The sequence below is a fragment of the Alligator mississippiensis genome, chromosome 10 (assembly GCF_030867095.1).
Source record: "Alligator mississippiensis isolate rAllMis1 chromosome 10, rAllMis1, whole genome shotgun sequence".
NCBI classification, from domain to species: domain Eukaryota; kingdom Metazoa; phylum Chordata; order Crocodylia; family Alligatoridae; genus Alligator; species Alligator mississippiensis.
This window is the reverse complement of record NC_081833.1, coordinates 10,493,984-10,516,760: the sequence shown is the minus strand read 5'-3', so window position 1 is coordinate 10,516,760 and position 22,777 is coordinate 10,493,984. Positions and strand designations below refer to the sequence as shown.

General features: G+C 44.8%; 1 protein-coding gene and 1 long non-coding RNA gene across 10 annotated transcripts in view; one reads left to right on the top strand and one right to left on the bottom strand.

Moving 5' to 3' along the window:
* Nucleotides 1-8,027, bottom strand: part of SFSWAP (splicing factor SWAP) — a 97,573-nt gene extending 89,546 nt beyond the window's left edge. For 6 of the 8 annotated variants that reach the window (XM_014598471.3, XM_019486657.2, XM_019486658.2 and 3 more), the window contains exons 1-3: nucleotides 7,730-8,027; nucleotides 5,396-5,565; nucleotides 4,698-4,841 (exon numbers count right to left, since the gene is read on the bottom strand). In XM_014598471.3, coding sequence (XP_014453957.2) covers nucleotides 4,698-4,841; nucleotides 5,396-5,565; nucleotides 7,730-8,013 — 598 coding nt within the window. In that variant the 5' untranslated portion in view covers nucleotides 8,014-8,027. The other 2 variants (XM_019486661.2, XM_059713438.1) reach the window with 2 other exon arrangements.
* A 136-nt stretch (nucleotides 8,028-8,163) lies between these two features.
* Nucleotides 8,164-22,777, top strand: part of LOC109282967 (uncharacterized) — a 65,764-nt gene continuing 51,150 nt past the window's right edge. For both annotated transcript variants that reach the window (XR_009455121.1, XR_009455120.1), the window contains exons 1-3: nucleotides 8,164-8,266; nucleotides 11,281-11,394; nucleotides 21,597-21,718. This is a non-coding gene — a long non-coding RNA (uncharacterized LOC109282967). The remainder of the gene's footprint in view (nucleotides 8,267-11,280; nucleotides 11,395-21,596; nucleotides 21,719-22,777) is intronic.

Sequence of the window (22,777 nt, the reverse complement as noted above, 5' to 3'; positions counted from 1 at the left end):
AAGCAACTTGTAAACGTGTGAAAACATTGACAGTTTCTTTAAGTGCAGACAGTGCTTCAAAGTAAAGATGCTCTACAAGTACTCTTCTAAAACATTTTTGAGAGCATTACAATATTTCTGGCCAAAGGATTAGGAGCTGCACCCACGTTAGGTTGCCAGATTAGGTCTACCTGGCCTTGGGAACTGTATTATACTTCCTGGTGTATTAATTCATCCAGCAGTCTTGGTCCTCACTCAACCATGATGTTTCCAATACAAAAGTGAATGCAAATTAAGGTTTCTTTTCTCCAGCTGACTGGATGATATACACTTTGGCTTTTAGCTTGATGGTCACCTTTCTAAGCTGCACAGAATTTTTCCAAGAGAGGCAGAGACTACTAAGCCTCAAACATGTTCTTATCTCCTCTGATTTTTCAAGAGACTCGCTCTCCTTTGTGTACAGGCTCCCTCCAAAATACCAACCTGATAATATCTATCTATCTATATATATCTATACACACACACACACACACACACACACACACACACACACACACACACACAAAATGTCTGCTGGCAGGCTGCCTTACCTGAAGCTCATAGTATAATTCACCCTTAAAAAGGCAGAGAGAGCAAGAGAGTAGAGTAAGACACACATACCAAACAGACATTCTGAAGTGAAGCAACTGACCATGGCACAACTAATCCACTTGACTGGGTGAAACACGTTGCCTATTGTCCTGCCGATATGCTCCCTGCTTGTAAAGATGTGCCTCAGGGAATCTCAAGTGGAAAAGTCAGCTCCAATGCGGTCCCATGGCTAAGACTGCTAATCAGCCCTAGCACTCCATCGGAGTGTTGACATGCCCAGGGAATCCCACAATAGGGAAACCCAGGATCCTGGGGCTTCAGGGCCCTGATCCTACATTCCCTGAAAATGGGACTTCCCGGGGCACACAAGTCCCAGGAATGCTGCCCAGGAAGCTGTAGAGCATGGGCAGCTCCACGTTGCTCACGTTCTCCTGCCAAAAAGATGCCAGCTGCAAAATAGCAGCACAAAATCACAGTACTTGTCACAACCACAAATGTTGGGGATTTTTATGCAGCAAAGGCAATGCCTGTTTTCATCCGGGGCGGGGAGGAGGGGCATTAGTGACCTTGCCCTGGACGAACAGTTCTGTTCAAATCCCAACTGGGAAATACAAAGATGGACACAACCCACAGTGACAGTGCTTGGCAAGAGTTACAAGCTACATGGCACAGCACCCCAGCTTGAATCTGAGGTAGGCTGGTGTTTCCAACCAAGTCACCATCACCATTTCTGCCTGCAACAAGCAAAGCCCCCCACTGTCAATGCTCCCCAACTCTGCACACTAGATAAAATGGCTCCACAGGTTGTATGTTGCCAAACCCTGCACTGTACAGACCCGCCAAATAGGTTTAACATGAGAAACGTTATGAACAACATTATTCACTGGTGATATTTTAGTCTACTTGGAGACAAGTCATTTCGTCAGCCATATAACATTCTACTTTTCTTTTTATTATATGGTTCTTAGTATCCTGACACGTTTCATAGTCTGCTATTAAGCTGTTTCTTCCCTACTGAAAACAACTGCTCTACTTCATGTTTTCCGTGAATTTATTTTTTTTTAATTAAAAGAAAAGACCTCAACTCTGAATTTCATAGGGTCCTGGACAAAATATTCCTTAAAAAACGTCTTTCAGTACTCATTTAAACAACATCCCATCTTTTAGTGAAATTTTAATGGTTTTTCTGCTGCTCCATTTCCAGTTGCAAGGGTCTATTCCTTCCTTAATTACTAGGTAAAAACAGTGAAACCAATTATAAATACAGTGCAAACTGAAGGAGCTTTGTAGCAGCCTTAGATGAAACAATAGGCAGGTACAAAATTTTCAAGCTCAAATGTATTCTTTGAACCATAAGCTCTAACTCAGATACTTTGCATCTCCAGCTATAGGGGAGGGTAGAGTGGAAAATAATAGACATTGTAAAACAGAGGAATTTTAATTTTACCAGCTTTCTTTTCAAACCTTGCTACCAACTCCATGATACCTATCTGCAACGTAAGACAAAATTACATTTCCCAAACTGAAATCATAATGAAAAAATAAATACCTAAAAAACACAAAAACCTCTGGAGCAGAATTCCACTAAAGCATACAAGTGAGGCAGAGAATCAGAATTGAATTTAATTAATAAGTGGACACAACCATAGCAGCAAAGCACACATCATTAAATGTATTTAACTGTACCTTGAATATTTAGCTTCAATTATTGTACTTGCAGTACGTTCAGAAGAATGTGGAAAAATGAAATTAGTAATGCAAACTCAGTAAATGGTCTCCCATTTCAGAGATGAGGAACACTACTGAATTTACTTGAATATAAGATGGCCCCACATAAGGTAACTGTCCCTCCCCAATAACTAGATTCTATATATGGAAAGTTTATAAATGTGTTATAATTTTCCAAGCAAAGAATCTAATTATCGGAAGTTTGCTTTGAATTTGTGCCCCTCTCACTTGTACAGCAGGGAAAACAAATCTGGGAGGTCAGGTAGCTGCTTTGCCCTCTGTGTCCGTCATGTCGTGTCCCCCCTGTCCCCTCCCCCGCCCTTCCCCCTCTTCTTACTTTCAGACCCTACTTTCCCTGAGCGCATGGAAGTGAGAAGCAAATTTGAAAACACTGACCTTGAAATAAACATGCCTGTAGTTAATTTGCACATAGTAACCAGACTTAGTTAATTCAGAATTGATGCATTTTTATCCCTTTTGGAAACCGCTGCAAGTTTTAGCACAGGTACTACATAAACACACTTTAAGCAGCACTTTTTTTACTTCCTTATATGTAGTAAAAACTACATTTTTTTAAATTTAGTGTCTCAGGCCAAATCAGTCAAATGAGTTCTGAATTTCATGCACCGAGCAGAGAGGTTATTCACGTCCTTGTGGTACTGTCACCAGGAAGTATCCTCCCTCCCAGATTTTTCAGCCTGGAGCTTCAGATACTCCCAAATCCATGGCAGTTATCCTATGCAGAGCCCCCAAACTATGCATGATATTAGTTTGAAGTCAAAAGGCTCAGGATTTACCATATACTTCATTGGGCTAGGCCCCAGAAGAGCCAAAAGCATTTCAAGCCACAGTGTTTCCATAGCTCAGTATTATTTAGTATGTATGTACTCCAGATATCCCCACAAAGTATCCACGTGCTAATTAGCCCCCCACTCATGACTGGAACCAGGTATTTGTGACCAGTCCTGGCCTGGGATCCTCCAAAAATGTATATGCAGGTGAGGTGCAGGACAACCTGGTCTCACTCCACCAAGCGGAAGGTGGGAACACAATAATCATATGCGAAAGGCTGAGAGAGGGGGGAACAGAGGGATTCTGGGTGAACTGTTTGGGCCAGGGGCCATAAGACCAGGGGCTCCCCCCCACCATGCTGATTGGAGAAAAAAATTGGCATGTATCTAAGTAAACAAAATATTTAATTCTCTAATTATGTTAGTGATGCTTGCCAGACATTTAAGGCTGGCTAAGAAACAGGAATTACTGGAAAGGGGAAAGGCACAGTCCACCTTTGGGAATGAAAACAAAGTTAAAATATGTTCAGTGTAGTGGCTCATCATGACCCCAAAAGAGTCAGCACTGAGAGAGACCACACACAATGGGCATTACCACATATCTTATGCAGGTGGGCTATACTAACCAGTCCTTGCAGCCGGTTCTCACCAGCATCTCAGCCTTTGGGCTAGGATCAAGCATTTCTGGCACCAAGGGGAGGGTGTCAAGGCCTGCTCTGGCTTTTCCGGTGCTGCCTGATATTTCGGTACTTGGTCATAAAAGGCAGTCAGGTTGGCCAGGCAGGACCTGCCTTTGATGAACCCATGCTGATTGCCCCTGAGCATGATCTCCCCTGCTGCCCCCCACAGATGTGCTCCTTGATGATTCTTTCCAAGATCTTCCCGAGCACCGAGGTAAGGCTTACAGGCCTATAGTTACTTGGGTCCTCCTTCCTCCCTTTCTTGAAAATTGGGACATTAGCCACTTTCCAATCCCCTGGCACCTGGCCAGATGACCACGAATGCTCATACAGCTGGGCCAAGGGCTCCTCGATGACCCCTGCCAGCTCCCTCAATACCCTTGGGTGGAGGGCATCGGGAGCTGCAGATTTAAAAATGTCTAGCCCTTCCAGAAGATCCCTAACTAGGTACCTCTAGGCCCAATGCCAGTTCCCTGTGGAGAGAACACTTGCTGCTTTTTTTAAATTTTTTTTTTTTTAAATAAAAGGGCCACACACACAAAACCAAAAAAGAGTCCCATCAGCATGTTTGCCCAATATGGGACATGTATGTTACAGTCCTGCTCAGTGCCGGCTGCATTTAATTGACTTCATAGCTGGATTCCACTACTGAGCACATGCTGCTTTTGGCAGCATTTTATCAATAGACACCGTATTTGATGATTTGATGAGGTTTCCTTGTGAGCAAACATAAGATCAGGGGCTCCCCCCCACCATGCTGATTGGAGAAAAAAAACTGGCATATATCCAAGTAAATACAATATTTCTCTAATTATGATACGCATATTTTAAAGAAATCTGAACTGCGAGTTAGTTATAAACAAGATATTAATGGTAAGTAAAAGATTAGCTAAGCTGGAGGACCCCACAGTTTATTTTGATTCCTCACCTCTTTGTTTGGAAGGTCGTTGCTGCTGCTCCTCCTCTTCTGTGGGTTCAGAAGGATCATAATAATCACTGCCATAAGTGAATCCCACTGCATTATAAGTGCCATCTTCGGCTAAAGCTTCACTCAGCCGCTTATATTCCTCCTCTTGAACAAAAAAGTAATTTCTAATTAGCCACAAAAACCTAATTAAAGCATATGACTTCTAAAAAAAAGTGTATCAAATGTTTTTTACTCAATTTGGGGGTAAAAATATTGTATGCATCACTTTCATCTAGTCCTCATAAATTGTGCCAAAATTTCTGGCAGCAAAAGAACAGCAGAAGGCAAGTGCTTTTCTGCTGACCATATTCTTCCTGCTGAAAGAGAGGTTTGGGGGAGTTAAGTAGACTGATATAATGAAAGGAAGAAAGAATGCTGACTTTCATTTATACAATACTGTTAAAGAAGAACAGCTAAAAGGTTTTTTTCAAATTCCAGTCTGCCCTCAAATCTGGGCAATTTCTGTGTGGATCTATATATTAACTATCCTGAGGTCCTCTCACATACGCAAAGACTCCTGCTTTTCGAATCCACTGGGTACTGTCAAGATAACATCAAAAAGAGTGAGTATAAAATGAGTGGGAACAAATTTAAGTTTTTAAATTATTGAATTTCATTGAAAATATGTTCTAACTCAGGAAGTGTTCCTTGAGCAATACCTTGCCTCGCCTCCTCCTCAAGCAAGTCCGTATGCAAGGCTAAATACCTCTCTTCATCACAGAGGGCCTCTATTCTAGCCTCCTCTTCCGATAACTGGTAATCTCTGTTCCACGTGGAATATTCAGCATCATATTCAGAGAGGTCATGTAGGTGACCACGCCCATCATACCTGCAAGATGAAGAAGCTGATCAATGCAAAGAACTTAGGGCTTGAATTTGTGCAACTACTTAAAAATACTTACCCATTAAAAACGAAAAAAAATACTTATATGTTAAAAAGTGTCTCATTTTAGAGTTACGTTTAAATTTGCTTATCATCTGCACCAGCTATCAAAATGCAGTGGTTCACTTTTTTTAAATAGTCTAAAGTCCTCTCTAAGAAAATAATAAAGATTACAATTAAAGGCAAGAGTATCCTTTAATAGTTTAAATGGGATCCATTTCTTAACATATCTTACCGTATATGGTTCAACCGACCATTCAATGTCACTTGCAAAATACTTTTTTTTCTGGAAAGTCAAATAGAGCTTACATTCACACAAACCCGAATACATAAATACCTATCCGTAAGAACCAAACGGTCGAAATTTCCTCGCTTCTTTCTGCTAGTCCCGAGCTCTCAGGAGAGATCTTCACCAAAGAAACTTGCGTCCATTGGAGGTAAAATCATGGCTAGGCTCGGCCCCTAGCCATTTGGCTGAGGAAATAAGTTCTGGGTTATGTGATAGAGAGACACACATACATAGGAACAGCAACATATACATGCAATTTAAGGAGGTTCACCAGAAAAAAGGGCAACAGAAATCTAAGTACAGGTCCTTTCCCCTAAGCAGAAATTGTTTGGTTTGCAGAAAAAGGGCTGCACGAGGTTAATATTTGACATATTTCTCCTTGAAGCATCGGTAAAAGAAACTGACAGAAAATAAAGTGATAGTCAACTCCACTCCGCTGATTTGTCTTCTCACACACAATTCTTGACTTGAGCCAACTTGCTAAATCAAAAACAAAGACAGTAAATACAACTAAGAGCAAGAATTGTTATCGAGAGATGCTGGTCTCATTAATCGAGGTGTCTGTCCGCAGGCAAACTTCCACCCCCGTCTTATCATAGCAGTATACTCTACTCAACAAGTATAAATGAAGACTTTGTGCTGCCGGAGACAGAAATCTAAGCGTCCACAGGAATTTGTAAGATTATCACAGAATGTTTCATCAAATCCTAACTTCTCATTTGCAAATGCAAACCTCCTTAACTTACAAATGTAGATTGTTATTGGTTTTCAGTATTATGTACATACTTAGTGTTTGCTCCCAACAATTTTTGTAGCATTTCTGTCCCACCGAGTTGTTGCAGAGACTTGAGAATTTGTAATTTACATCGTGTAATCGACTAACGAAGTATTTCAAAGAAATGGACTGCCGGTACAGGCAAGCCAGCATCGTTAACTTCATGCTGCCACGTGAGCAAAGAGTAACGCCCAACTTCTAGTCCAATTTCAAACAACAGGATCCCACCGCTTCCCTACGGACCGTTTGCGTTTTGCCAATCACAGACAGCCAGCCCGGGACTTGGACAAATCATGTCCACCCAGCAGGAAGCCAAGCGAAATGAGAAGAGAACTGAGGGAGCAAATGTCTAGAGTATGTCCCGCGATCCTTTTCAAACCAAAGCCTTTCTGCCTTTCCCGCTTCGGCTTTCAGGACCAGCCACGGCTCCTCAAAGCGACGGGCTCAGCGCCCCGGCAGGACACCCCCGACCTGCCTCCTCGTCCCCGCGCCCAGGGGACGAACTCGAAACGAAATCCCGAGAGCTGCTGATCGACCCCGTCGGACCCTCAAGCAAGCTGCCGGTGTCGCGGCAAGACCGACCCCGAGGAGCGGCTCCCGATGCGGGACCGCAACTGAGGGCGCCGGGAAAGGGCAGACAGGTCCCCGGTTGGTTTCAGGGTCCCGGCAACTGCTTTGCTAATGGCGGGAGCCTCCGATTTCTTCCCTCCCCCGCCCCCCACGTTTGGATGGTGGCTTCGAGGGCAAACGGAGAAGCGGCTTCAGGCTTGATTTGAAAAGGAGCGGGTTGCCCCTGTCGCCCCCCTCGCCCGCTCCGGCCGGGGGCGGGTGGGACGCCCCATAAACGCCCCTGTCAGGTCACAGGAGCGGGGGAGGGGGAAGGGGGGCTCGCGACCCTGCCAGGCAGGGGGGACCCGCCTCAAGGGCGCCACAAGGGGGCGCCACAGCCGGGGGGGGGGGAAGGGAGGGTCCCCCGAGCCTGCCGGGCGGGGGGCCGGGCGGAGGCGATGGCAGCGGAGCTGGCGGCGCGGGTGGGTTGCACCGACCTATCGATCAGCATCTTGGCGTCTCCCATCCAGGGGATGAGGTGCCGGCCTTGCTCCTGGTGCTGCGCCTTCTCGTCGTCGCGGAACAGCTTGCAGGCGTAGCCGAACACCAGCAGCTCCACGCGGCTGCTCCCGCTCCCGCCGCCGCTCCCGCCGCCGCCGCCGCTCCCGGGGGGCCCCGGGGCCGCGCCGCTGCCACCGCTGCTCAGCAACATCAGCGGCGCCGGGCCCGGCTCCTCCGCAGTCCGTCGCGGCCCCCCCGCTCCGCCGCCGCCGCCGTACATGGTGGGGGAGACTGTCCCGGCCGCGCTACACCCCCCGGGCCCGCGGGCCCACCGTCGCCATCGCCCGAGACAAAATGGCGGCTCTTCCGCTTCCGGCCGCCCAGCGTAAAGCGAGCTGCCCGCTTCCGGCCTGCCGGCAGATTCGACACCGTAACCGCAAGCCGCGGGGTCGCTCGGCCGCGGCGGCGGGTCCCGAGGAAGCGGGGTGGAGCGGGAAGAAGATCAGAGAGGAACAGGCTGGCGAAAGGGCGGGGTGAGCCTACGGGACTGTGGCGAAAGTGCTAATAGGCGCTGCGGGCTGTGCTCTGGGAGCGCGTCATAGCGGGAGCGGGGGGCGGGGCCAGGGGCAGGATGGGGGCGGTGTTTGTGGGTGTGTAGACGTGTAGAACATATACACGCATGTGTATAGATGTATATAGACATATATAGACATGTATATATAATATGTGTGTGACTGTGTATGTATATATATAATATATGTCTACACACATACGTATCGGCCATACAACAAATGTCTTGTGGCAAAGCTCCTGGAGCCGAGGCGATGCCAGCCGAGGTCTCCACATCAAGTGTTCACGACCTCACAGAGAAACTAACCGAACTCTTCTGCGGTACGTGGACAGAAGAGGAGGGAGTCCCTCCAGAGTTCAAGGATGTCTCCACCTGTACAAGAGGAAGGGAAATCGCCAATTCTGTGACAACCACAGGGGCATCTCCGTCCTCTCGACCGCTGGCACAATATTCGCGAGAGTCCTCCTCAACCGGCTGACCGACCATCTGAACGACCCGCTGCCCGAGAGCCAATGCGGCTTCAGAAAATGATGGGAACTGCCGACATGGTGTTTGTGGCCTGGCAGCTTCAAGAAAAGTGCCAGGAACATAATGTTGACCTGTTTCTTGTGTCCTTCAACCTAACCAAAGCCTTCAACACGGTGAACCGCAAGGCCTCTGAGAAATCATGAAGAAGTACGGATGCCCCGGAAAATTCATCAGTATGGTTCAACAGTTACACGACGGCGTGATGGCACGTGTCCTTGCGAATGGCAAATGCTCTGACCCCTTTCTGGTCACAAATGGCGTCATGCAGGCCGGTGGGGTCGGACCTACTGTCTCCAGCACGGTATTCTCTGCCAGGCTGTCGGAAGCTTTCCAGGACAGTGACCTTGGTGTGGGGATCAGGTAACATTTTGCGCAGGCTCACAGGCTGACATGCAGCAGTCCATGGACCTAGTCTCATCAGCCTGCAACAACTTAGGAGTCACTTTTAACACGAAGAAGACTGCAGTGATGTTTCAACATGCACCTGGCACAACATCCCAAGCATCACGTGTCTCAATTAAAGGCCAGCAACTGTTGATGATTAACAGGTTTGTCTCTCTAGGCAGCACGCTTTCCCATGCTGTCCACATCAATGACAAAGTCGAGAGATTAGTGAAAGCTAGCGTGGCCTTCAGCAGACTCTGTAAGTTGGTCTGGGACCACGGAGGCATTGGAACGTCAATGAAGCTGCGGGTCTACAAAGCCATCATTCTCCCGACCTTCCTTTACACCTGCGAAACCTGGACTGTCTACCAGCATCATGCCAAAAAACTAAACCACTTGCACCTGTGCTGTCTGCAAAAGATACTAACGATTAAGTGGCAGGACAAGATTCTGGACACCAAAGTGCTCAGAAGATCAGCTCTCCCCAGCATTCACACTCTACTAGTGAGCTAAGATGTGCTGGCCACCTTTCAAGAATGCCCGACACTCGCCTGCCAAGGAAAACTTTCTATGACGAACTGTCAAATGGAGTACACTCTTGTGGCGCACCAAAAAAGCAGTACAAGGACACGCTAAAGGTGTCCCTAAAGCATCGACTTGGAGTTGTGGGACCAAATAGCTCATGACTGTCTGTCCTGGAGGTAATCAATCCAGAACAGAGCACTGGCCTTTGAACAACAATGCACGATAGAGGCAATGAAGAAACACGTGGCCAGGAAAACAAATACTTCTTGTACCCAGTCCTCATCATTTTCCTGCCCCTGCTGCAGCAGATTGTTTAAGGCAAAGATTTAGTTTATGTCACCTACGTACCCACGCGGCCTAGCCTCCACCCCACTCCTTTCTCTTTCCTCTTCCTCGTTTCTCCTTTCTTTCTTCTTTTCTCTTCTCTCCCTCCCTGTTTCGTTCCCATTTCTTTTCTCTCTGTGCCCATCCCCTCCCACTAGGTGTGGTAATCTTTGCCCTTAAAGGTTGAACAAGATACATACGTCTGCATATATATATGTGTGTGTCTATGTCTATACACACGCACTCACATACATACATATTCTACATATACATGCATATATGCATATATTATACATACATCTATACATATACATATGTAGATATGCATGTGTGTGTGTATATATGCACATATGTATGCACATATATTGCTCCTTATTAAGACTGGTACTGCCAGTCTTTTGCTTTGAATAGCAGCCTTGAAATGAACAGGGCATAGTCATCTTCAGTGCTGCTAATAGCACACCACTGACAGGCTGAAATGGGCTATTAGAATCCACTGTCTAGCCCACAACAGGTAATTTTCTGATTGCCAAACAAGCCTGTTACACATGGCATGGTATGCAAAAAGATTGCGAAGTCAAGCACTCCCTAATTTGTCCTCTGATGTATGTGCCTTATGATAGTCTTCAATAACTCATCACATAATTGTTTGTCCCATAATGGACAGTGAACACCTAAGAAGCAAGCTGATATTCCTGCTGCTTAGTCAGAAGTGTTAGTTTCTTTATGCGATTTTCTATTGCACTTATTACTAGTCTGTAACATGCAAGTACTTAGCAAACATTCGTGAATTTATTTTCACAACACTGCAATGAGATGTGTAAATGTTATGCCTAGTTTACAACTGGCAAACTGAGGTACAAATAACACTCTAAATGCACTAATTCCGGGTGTCCAATTTGAGTTATGTATTTATGAATTTTTAAAGACTTAGCATTCTTAGAGCATTTTCTCTGTTCAAAGCATAACTCTTATTAACTTCAGTTGCTGCCATGAATGTTCGGCACATCTGTAACTTATCCTGGGTGACAACATGGGCATCCAGAAAATAGGGACACAGAATTAATGACCACCTGTGAAAATGCTAGCGTTTGTCATCTGCTCAGAGTCACCCATGAGCTCCATGGCAAAGGTGGGAACAGAGTCCAGTTCTCCAGGATGGTATTCTGCAGTATTACTAATGAGACCATCCTTTCTCTTCCTCTTTTACCACAGAATTTCTAACTAATGCAGTAAATGAAGGAAGGGTTCACCCTGGCAACACAATAGCTTCATCCAACTCAGATCCGTCTTCCAAATGAAGTGATAAAAAAAACAATAGGAGATCATGTAAGTAAAGATTGTATCATGATACAAATGCATAATAAAACTGAACAGAAATTGCCCAGACAATCTCACTTTGGGTGTTTAGTTTTGTACTGCATGCTAAAATCAGATGAGCACACGAGAGAGACTTTCTCTGTTGTCAGTTCCTGCTCCTAGCCCAATAGCACACTGGTAGCAGCTGGTAGCACCAGTTGGAGGCATTGTATTACACAGCCCCTATATCGCTTGGATGAAGCATGTCCCACATAGATAGAACCTTTGGGGAATTTAGCTGCCAGTTCTAATGAGCTTTTTTTTCCAAAGGCTATGACTTGCCCAAATTGGAGTGAGTTTTTATGGGTACAGCAAGGCACACGTCTGCACTGGGGCAATGCTTCCTGCCAAATTGCAAAAGCCTTGAAGCACCAGAGATGCTTATAAGAATTCTTTTAATGCAACCAAGAACATATTTTTCTAACTTTGTTCTTGAAAAGAGTTGAATTATTGTTGCTGACACTTCCCAATTCAGCCAGAGGTAGATAATCAATTTTGAAAATTTAATTGTACAAGATTATATTTTAGCAAAGATATAAGGAACAGGAAAACTAGGTCTTCTAAATGGGAAGCAGCATTGGACCACCTTAGCTATAGACACCTTAACTGTCTGACTATAATAACAATTCATTGGCTTCATTATACGAAATATACACAAAAGAGTAAAGTCTTTAGTTAAAGATAGCGTGAATAGGTAATGCACAGGCATTGACAGAGAGTTATATTGGGCCACATATCTGTGCATTAAGAGAGCCTGCCAAAATGTGAATTTATTGAAGGAGAAATCCAAAAATCCCCTTGGGCATTTCTACTGCTGCTACAGCCATGACTCTGAATAATAATAATACATTGCATTTCCATATTGCCTTTCAAAGTGCACTGCAAAACCTAATTAAGCTTCATAATCCTCCCTTTAGGAAAGTGAGATACAAATACAATTTCACCCACCTTTCCCTTGTAAAGAACACAATTGTTAGGAAACTCGCAATAAACCTCAAGAAACCACAAGTGATAATACAGATGAATGAACTCAGTGATGGGAAAGCACTGGAAATTGGGAACATGGGATATGCTGAGCTTCTGTAACTCTGAGCCTTCCAACGTGTGGTGGAGTAATAAGCAGGGTACCATAAGCACATAACAGCTTTGCAAGGGGCACAAAATCAAAGAGCATATCTGCCTCCAAGGATAAAAGGGAAATGGCACAATATCAGTCTTCTCAATCTACGTGGTCCCACTGAAGAAAACTATAAGAATAAAAAAGTAATTAAATGTAAGACATATTATGAATATCCTTCAAAATATGACAACAGGATTGTCTTGAATGATGGGAAAACCAAAATATAGAAATGAAATATAGATTTCATAGACATTAGGGCTGGAAGGGACCTCGGAAGATCATCAATTCCAGCCCCCTGCTTCAGGGTCAGGAAGTCAGCTGGGGTCATAGGATCCCAGCAAGATAAGCATCCAATTTTCTCTTGAAGGTGTTCAATGTAGGTGCTTGAACCACCTCCGATGGCAGGCTATTCCAGACCTTGGGGGCTTGGATAGTAAAGAAATTCTTCCTTATGTCCAGCCTGAATGGGTCTTGCAGGAGTTTATAACTCCTGCACCACACTGGCCTTCTTCCAGTCTTCGGGCACTTCACCAGAGTGCCAGGAGTTCTCAAAGATCTGTGCCAGGGGCTGAGCTATGATGCTAGCCAGCTTCTTGAGTACCCTGGGGTGCAGGTTGTCAGGGCAGGCTGACTTGAAGGTGTCCAGCCTCTCAAGCTGTTCCTTCATGTGGTCAGTGTTGATGGAGGGTAAGGAATCTCCCTCACTCAGGCCTCCCTGTCCCGTGATGGGCAGAGGCGTCCCATGGGACTGGTAAAAGACCGACACAAAGTACCCATTTAGTAGGTTGGCTTTTTCCTGGGTGTCAGTCGTCAGTTGTCCCATCTGGCTTAGCAGGGGTCCAATGTTGCCCTTGCTTTTCCTCTGGCTCTCCACATATCTAAAAAAGGACTTCGTATTATCCTTGATCCTAGTAGCCGGTTGGAGTTCTGTCTCAGCCTTGGCTTTCCTGGTTCACTCCCTGCAGGTCCGGACTAGTGCGGAATATTCCTCCTTGGAGAGGTGGGTCCCGTCCTCCATCCTTTGTAGGTCTTTCTTTTTAGATGCAGGAGGTCACTAGTTCCTTGCTGATCCAAGGGGGTTGCTGTGCCCTTTTGCTGCTTTTCCTTTGAGATGGAATTAGAGCATGAGTATCTCCATGATCTAGCACATGGCATCACTTGGGTTTTGCCACACCTACAGACATATTTGTGAAGAACATATATTTGCTTATAAGAACATTCTCAAGTGAGCGTCCACAAATAGGATTAATTGGATGGCTGTGTCAAGGTACAAGAGTAACCTCCTGGATAGCAGAAGCCCCCGCAAAGCTGGCTACTTAGACCATCTTTTAAAAGTGATGGTAAGAGTGAACCTTGTCACAATAGATTCAAACAAAATGATGCTCCACAAATACAAACAGAAGTTGTGAAGGGTATATAGGCAGGGATACCAAGCAGTGAGTAAGAACAAGTTTGAGGCTTTAAAAATATTGTATAAAACTTATGTAGGGTATTTATACCAAGTGCGAGTCCTTTACACCTTCAGGGAGATGATAAAGAGAGCTGCAGAAGACACAATAGAAATAACTCCAAGCTGTTGCTATATTAACAACAGGGGATGTTTGGATGAAAACTGAAGGAAAGCAATTGAGAATTGATATGCAGCAAGGAACCAGTCTCATATTTGGGAATGTGATTAAGTTAAAAGAGAAGCCAGGAGATGGCTAAGATAACACAAAAGATAATACTTGATTGACTTGGTGAATTTCATAGACATTAGGGCTGGAGGGAACCTCGGAAGATCATCGATTCCAGCCCCCTGCCCCAGGGGCAGGAAGTCAGCTGGGGTCATAAGATCCCAGCAAGATAAGCATCCAATTTTCACTTGAAGGCGTTCAAAGTAGGTGCTTGAACCGCCTCTGATAGCAGGCTATTCCAGACCTTGGGGGCTCAGACAGTAAAGAAATTCTTCCTTATGTCCAGCCTGAAATGGTCTTGCAGGAGTTTATAACCATTCGACCTCGTCATCCCTTGGAGATATTGTAGGAAAAGTCCTAATAATGGAAGAGCATTTTCAATGGAACCAATATATGGGGGAAGGATATCAACTGCAAGGCAGGCTGATAAAGGACAAAAATGGAAATCTTTTAGTTACAAAGAATGCAATTATGGGACGATGGAGGGAGTGCTTTAATGAGCCTCTTAATGGTGAAATGGATAAAGGCGAACAAACAGCAATTTTCCAGACAGCTGAGCTGTTTGTGGAAGAACTGAGAAGCAATCAGAACACTCAGGAACAATAAAACACCAGGTGTTGATAATGTTCCTGCTGAATTATTAAAAAACAGGAGGGGATAAGCTAACTGAAAGGCTTTCTAAATGGATTCTGTTTGTTTGGAAGTTTGAAAAGTCTCCAAAGGAATGCAAGGAGGCAGTTATATGCTCAACTTTGAAAAAGGGGACAAAACACAATGCAAGAACTGGCATGGTGGTGCTCTCTTTATTATGACCTATCAAATCCTCTACTTGCATTACATAGAGGAGATAGACAAGTAACAAAGGGTACTGAAAAATAGGACTACTGGGCATCAGATATTTTCAATCCATCTACTACTTGAGAAAAATGGCAGCACGATCAGTATATAAACACAGCTTTGCGGTACAGTAAGAAGTTCTCTGGTAGTATATTCTTAGGCCACAATGAAAGAATCTAAAAATGACTCAGATGGTAGAAACCCCCTACCTCTGAAGCTCCCCCCCCTCCACACTCTCTTTGGTGGAACAGTTCGAGAGTACAACTAGGAAAATAAATCTCTGTCCTGCCTTTGATATTCATACAGGATTAAGATAGGGAAATGTAGTGTCCCTGGAACTCTTGCAAGCGTGGTACAATCATTACAACTTAAGACGGGGCAAATTTAAATGCCTTGCACCAAATCTTTGTACCCACTGACAATTTAGTTATTACAGGAGAAGCAGAAGATGTGGTTAAAAAAAAAAAAAAAAAAAGGATGGTTAAGGCTTTGGAAGGCGGTGGCTTAAAAAGTGAGATTTCAGATACACGATTAAAGCAAATGCGTCCATAAATATCAACAAGTTAAAACAATTGAAATGCATAAAAGCGTTAAATTACTAGTAATACTTTGATGAAGGAAGCAAGCAAAGCATGGATACAGAGTGAGAAGGCTGTTATTCTCAGCAGAGAACTTTAAATACCTAACAACTACTGGAGAGAACTAAGCTTCAGATACAGAAAACCATTATGATGGCAATTATTTTTTTCAATGTAGTACATTTCTGTAGAAGGTATAAACACAAATACTTCGGAAAATAAACTAGCAGGTGAATTTTAGGCCTGTAAACAAGGATTTAGGTGGAGAAGAATATCCAATAAAGAACTGAGGAAATTGTATGATAGCAAACTCAGTGAAATAGGATAGCAATGCCAGTATAGCAAATGCAGTGAAATCTCACTGATGTCACTGGAAAGAGGAGGTTGTTAGGACAAAGGAACAAAGACCCCCTAAGCTTTTCTTGGAAGGCCATTCGTATGGTGTGCTACCTCATGGATGACCAAGGAGAAAAAGAAGCAGCAATACCGAGTACGAAACAAGGGCCTACAATGTAAAGTACCAGTGAAACACCCTTGACAAGGTGGGAGCCAAGTATGCAACTAGTTTGGAACTACTAAGATAGATGAGTAAGTGCTGAAAAAGCAGTTACCTCTTTGGTACAATGAGACAGATATTTTAACAGCACATGACACTACTCTGCCACACTTTAAAATATGAAGTGGAAAATGCTGGTCCTCTGGACACTTAAAGGGAAACGTTTATAGCTGGAATGTAATTTGGCTAATACTTTAAGGTTAAAATCTGATTTGTCGGCAAAGTGCTAGGGGACTGCTAATGACTACATCCTTGATTTTGTCTCTGAGGGCATATTTCCTTCTATCTCTCTGCTCAAGCACTGGTTTTGCAGCAACGTACAGTGAAGTGTGCCACCTACTAAACCTTCCCAGCAGTTTCAACAGATTTGTCTTAGCCAGTTTCTCACACAAGTCAGCCCAATTCTGTTTTCTGTATTTTGAGATGTTGGATGGTGCTATGACCCCAAACTGCATTGAGTTTATTTAGTAGGCATGATTTCAAGTGCGTTATTTAGACCAACATGTATCTTTGTCACTCCACTCTTCTACTTTATGAAGAAAAGAAGCGTAGAGGGAGGCAATGAATCTTTGCAAATCTGGGTTTGGATGAGTTTGTCAAATTATGGTTTATATTGACTTAAGTCAATGTGTGGCACAATCAGGAAATAATGTACAACAAAAGACAATTTTTTGAGGGCCTGAATGGTGGTCCATGGGCATAGATTTCATAGACATTAGGGCTGGAAGGGACCTCGGAAGATCATCAAGTCCAGCCCCCTGCCCCAAGGGCAGGAAGTCAGCTGGGGTCATAGGATCCCAGCAAGATAAACTTCTGAATGTCTCCTAAAGGAGTCCACCTCTGGCGACAGTCTGTTCCAGGCCTTGGGGGCTTGGACAGTAAAGAAGTTCTTCCTTATGTCCAGCCTGAAATGGTCTTGGAGGAGTTTGTGACCATTTGATCTTGTTGTCCCTCGGGGTGCTCTGGTGAACAGGCGTACCCCCAGATCTTGATGTATACCCCTTATATACTTATAGGCAGCCACCAGATCTCCCCTGAGCCTGCGCTTCTCCAGGCTGAAGAGTCCCAGGGCTCTCAGCCTCTCATCACAGGGCTGGTTCTCCTGCCCTCTAATCATATGTGTGGGTCTCCTCTGAACTGTCTCAAGCTTCTCCACATCCTTTTTAAATTGTAGAGCCCAGAACTGGATGCAGTACTCCAGGTGTGGCCTCACCAAAACTGAGTACAGCGGGAGGATGACATCCTGGGATTTGCTTGAGAAGCATCTATGGATGCAAGCCAGAGTTTTGCTTGCTTTACCAGCTGCGACATCACATTGGTGACTCATATTCATTTTTTGGTCAGTCATGACTTCCAAGTCCCTTTTGGCCCTGGTGCTAGCAAGCATAGCACCACCAAGCCTAGAAGCATGCTGCGGGGTTTTTTTTCCCCAAGGTGGAGTACCTTGCATTTTTCGGGGTTGAACGCCATCAGGTTTATGTCCGCCCATTTTCTGAGCCTGTCTAGGTTGGCCTGGATCACCCTCCTATCCTCAGGTGTGGATGCTTTACTCCAAAGTTTGGTGTCGTCGGTGAACTTGGCCAGTCCACTTCTGATACCAATGTCTACATCATTAATAAAGATGTTAAAGAGTACAGGCTTGGGGGACCCCACTGGTCACAGGGCACCACGATAATTTACTTCCATCTATTACCATTCTCTGGGTCTGACCTCGGAGCCAATTCCCCAGCCATCAAACTGTGATGTAGCCGATGCTGCAGTTGGCCAATTTTTCCACGAGCAGATCATGGGACACGAGATAGAAAGCTTTTTTAAAATCAAGATATATGACATCAATCTCTTCTCCCTTGTCCAGGTGATATGTCACCTGGTCATAGAAGGAGATGAGATTGGTCAGGCAAGACCTACCCGCAACAAATCTGTGCTGGCTATCCCTCAGGATGTTGCCATCAGTCAATTTGTCAAGAATGATCTATTTGATAATTTTTTCCAAGATCTTCTCTGGAATAGAGGTCAGGCTGATAGGCCTGTAGTTCTCCAGAACTATTTTCCTCCCTTTCTTGAAGATAGGCACCACATTGGCCTTCTTCCAATCTTCAGGCACTTCATCTGAGCACCACAAGTTCTCGAAGATCCATGCCAGTGGCTGAGCTATGATGCCTGGCAGCTCCTTGAGTACCTTGGGGTGTAAACTGTCTGGGCCAGCTGACTTGAAGGTGTCCAGCCTCTCAAGGTGTTCCTTCACATGGTCTACATTGATGTAGGGTAACAATTCTCCCTCACCCTGGCCATCCCATCCCATATTGAGCAGGGTGGTCCCTTGGGCCTGGTGAAAAACCAACGCAAAATACCTATTAAGCAGGTTGGCTTTTTCCTGGGCGTCAAGTTGTCAGTTGTCCCATTTGGTTTAGCAGGGGTCCAGTGTTACCTTTGCTTTTCCTCCAGTTCCCCACATATCTAAAAAAGGACTTTTTATTGTGTTTAATAGGTGTATCCAGTTGGAGTTCAGTCGCAGCCTTGGCTTTCCTGGTTCACTCCCTACAGGTCCAGACCAGTGCAGAATACTCCTCCTTTGAGGTGGTTGCAGTCTTCCATCCTTTATAGGTCTTTCTTTTTTTTTTCTGCTGCTTGCCCTGCAGAAAGATACCTGAGTGGCCTCTGTAACACCTTCCCCAGTGGATTCCATCAAAGAACTGGCAAGTCAGGGTTTTACTGGGGGGCAGCAGATCCACAGCATCACTCCCTACCACCAGCCCTTTCTTTTCCACAAGAAAACCAATGCAGTCTAATTCACTTTTTTTGAGGATCATTTTATGCAATAAGGAACATCTTTTTTATGAGGGGGAAGGGCAGAGTAGATCCAGTTGTAGGGAATCCTCAGTTATCTTAGTTTAGGGAGTCCCCAAGTAGTTTTCCATTAGAACTGTATCACCAAAGAGTAGGGGTCTCAGAGGCAGAGGGAGGGGGGCAAGGGATCTGTGAATGCCTTGGTTTCCAGCAAAAAAGCTGTTTTCCATGCAGACCCCTATAGATACAGCAGGTGGGGGCAAGCCATAAAGCTAATTTCCCTGGGCAGGTTTGCAAAGCCTGCCTAATGGACAGACCAGGACACCTCCTGGTAACATCCTTTCCATTTAGTCCCTATTGTGTTTTTAATCATTAGAGCAGGGACCTGCCTCTCCATTTGCTAGAGATTATTTTTTTAAGAAAGCAAACTTTGCTGTTAGTATTATCCATGGAGCATGTAATCACAACTTTAAGTGAGGGTATTAAAATTGATATTGTTGCTAGTGTGTGTATCTGTTTTGGATGTGCGCAGAGAAAGGGATGTCAGATCTGAGCATCTCTTGAGAACTGTATTTGAAAGTTTGTGACTTAAGAAGTTAGCATGTGGTGCCTGTCATTCATTCTCCCTTTTTCTCTAATACACTTACTAGCTCAAGCATACCTTCATGCCCCCAACTCAACAGTACACCACGTAATGTGGCCCCCACTACCGGGGTACCAGAGCACTGCATAATTGTTATCATATCGATCCCCACAATTCCAGTGTGAACCCATTTTATGGGTGGAGAACTGAAGCAAAGAGATTAACGTCTTTCCTAAGGTCACATAGGAAGCCAGTATCAAAGCAGGGAACTGAACCTGTGTCTTTTACTCTCCCTTAATAAGCAAAGCACCCACCTCTTAGGGCTTGCACATACCACTGCAGCAGCAGGTCCTGGTGAGGACAGAGCTGTGTATGCCCTGCCCTCATTATAGACAGACATTTACCAATGAGGCTCAGCCTTATTCTTGCCAGGACCTACCTCTGAAGTGATGTAGACCATCCCTGAGTGCTCTAATAGACTAGTATTAGGCCTAGTAGGGCCTTTCCTTTGGATAAATGAGCATTATTTTCGTTCTATGTTTCTAATAAAGTTTACAGTTATTCTTACTTTCTTCCATGCATGAATCATCATCAGCCCCAGTGTTAAAAAAGCCCTGTGGAATAGAGTGTGTGTCACTGGCCAGATTACTTCAAGTATGCAAATGGCAAAGCAAAGCACCAGGTTTTAAGGCAAGCCAAAAAGCCATGGGTATTACAGATAAGAGCTAAATAAATAAGAGGATGCAGTTTCTACAGGACACAGTCCATCTAGTTTCAGCCGACTGTGGCTGATTGCCCATGGGGAAAAAATACTCTGAAGTGAACTACAGACTTCCTTTACAAGACCTTTATACAGCAAAATACCCCTCCCACCTCAGTTCTTGGTGATTATTGTAAATTAGCCCCAGTCGGTCTTATTGGGCCTAAAGGTAGCCAATTATGAGGAAAGATGTGGATGAACTAGTCTCCCTCTTGCTGGATCAAGCTGGGGAACAATACTTGTTATTCTTCCTGTTTCCTTTAGGTAAGATTTTCTGCCTTCATGTGCTTGGAAGAAAAAAGAAGCAATAAAACAAGTTAAAATAAAGTTTCCTTTCATGGGGTGACACCAGCTTCTTGTCTTTATTTTAGCAGAGCCATAGCCACATGGCATCATTCAATATCTCCTTAAATAAGAAGAAAAAAACATGTTTCCTCTGTGTTCTGCAGCAAATCTGGGAAGAAAGCCTGCTGTGCTGACTTTAAAGGGAGAAGATGAAGGATGGTTGTAAACCATCCACGCCATAGGAACACACTCAGCCCTGAGAAGGAGCTGTCACTGCAGAGAAGTAATCAAATAAATGTTAAACGCAGGTTCTAAGAACAGGAAGGAATCAACTTCCCACCCCACGTTACAGGGTTTGTTCTCAGGCGGCTCCTAAAAAGGGAACTAAGGAGAATCTGTATAGTGCTATACTGTACTGTTTTTGTTCTAGATCAGGGGTTTTCAACCTTTTTTAAGGAGAGTACCCCTCCTGGTGGGTACCCTCTTCCAGACGTGGAGCAGGGGGGTGTCCCTCAGCAGCTGGTCCCCGAGCATGGAGTGGGGGTACCCTGGCAGCCGTACTGCCGCTTCACATTTGGTCACCTGGGGACCTCACTCCCTGGTTGGCGATCGGCCGCTAGGGGACCCCCCTCCTGCTCCATGTCCAGAAGCAGGTACCCACCAGAAGGGATATTCTCCTTAAAAAAGGTTGAAAACCCCTGATTTAAGAGATTGACGGTGGTGTAGGAAAGGGAATACTGGCAGGGAAAGGAATCTAGAAGGACTTGTTACAGGGCATCTTCACAGTCTCCAGTGACCCTGAAAACCATCGTCCCTTTTGACTCACCTGCTATGCTCATCGAATCAGTGACCCTATGGCAACACTTCCTGGCTGCCATCTGTCTCCACTCTTTAGTTCTTGGTTTCTATACCTCCACATAGAACCAGCTCGGTTGCTTGGCTGTCCCCTCTCTGGGGCACCAACACCCACTGGTGCTTCTTCTTTTACAGGTCATTCCAGCTGGCCTGACCAATCAATGGAGTCTCACCCAGGAGGACCAGGATGGCTCTGAAAAAACCTACCGTGGGTTGACATCATCAGATGCTACCACAGCACAATGTGCCTGCTCCAGGTAAGTGTCTCCCCACCACTGTTCCTTCTTTAAAACAGAGGCTGATACTGGTCCCCTGTTGCAGGAACCAAAGAAGTGAGGACAAAAAGTTTGAACCTAGTGCAAAAGACTGAAGAATCCAGGGTACAGATTCAAAGAATGGCTTTACTGGGTTTGCGTCATTTAGAAGTGGACAAGATGGTATATGGGAAAACCATTTAAGAGGAGAGCGTTATGCTGGTCAGAATGGGAGGTGCCTGGACAATGGCTTTGGGGTAAGAATGGAATGATTGTTCATCACTTTATGACAAGATTACAGACTTTTAATTACATACTATACACATTTAGACTACAGAGGTCATTCCAGATTATACCTCCAGTACTCTTCAACTTCTTGCAAATGTCTTTCTATTATTTTTGTGAAGAACAAGAGAAATCAGGACAAAAAAAAAAATCAGTTTCTAGAGAAGGTGTTGGTTATACTGTATAGTCAAGACTATGAATGAAAACTCTGCAGTTGACCAGGTTATGCATTATTTTTTCAAGGGGTTGGACTAAATTTACAAGATGAATTTCTTTGTCCTTTAACCCCTTTCAGTGCTGGCACAACCAACAGCACACTTTCTTCTCTGGGTGATGCAGGGGGCTCATATGCTCAAATGTGTCTTGAGATGGCCTCTGTCCACAGATGCCTCATGTTGTCAGAGAAAATAAATTTGTCTCCTTTTGGTTGCCGCAACAGGGCGATCTGGGCTTTTGAGAAGAAACAGTCCTGTTGAGAGAGCCCTGCTATGGGGCATTTGGATAGGCAGGGACTGTCCTGCTAGGAGCCTTAAAAGGCTTCCAGAAGAATAAGCGAGGGGAAAGGAAGTGGCCTGTGTGCAGAACAGCTTGATACATGGACTGCTGTTTCGGGGCCAGAGCCAAAGGGGCTTCTCTCCTAATCGCCTGGACAGGGCAGAACAGTTTTGTTTTGCTTATTTGTTCTTTCTTTAAAGACTGTACTTTATTAGAGAGGACTGGCTGAGGAGCTCTTTAGGGAGCAAAACCTGCCTGCAGAAGCCAGCAGCCCACTTACAG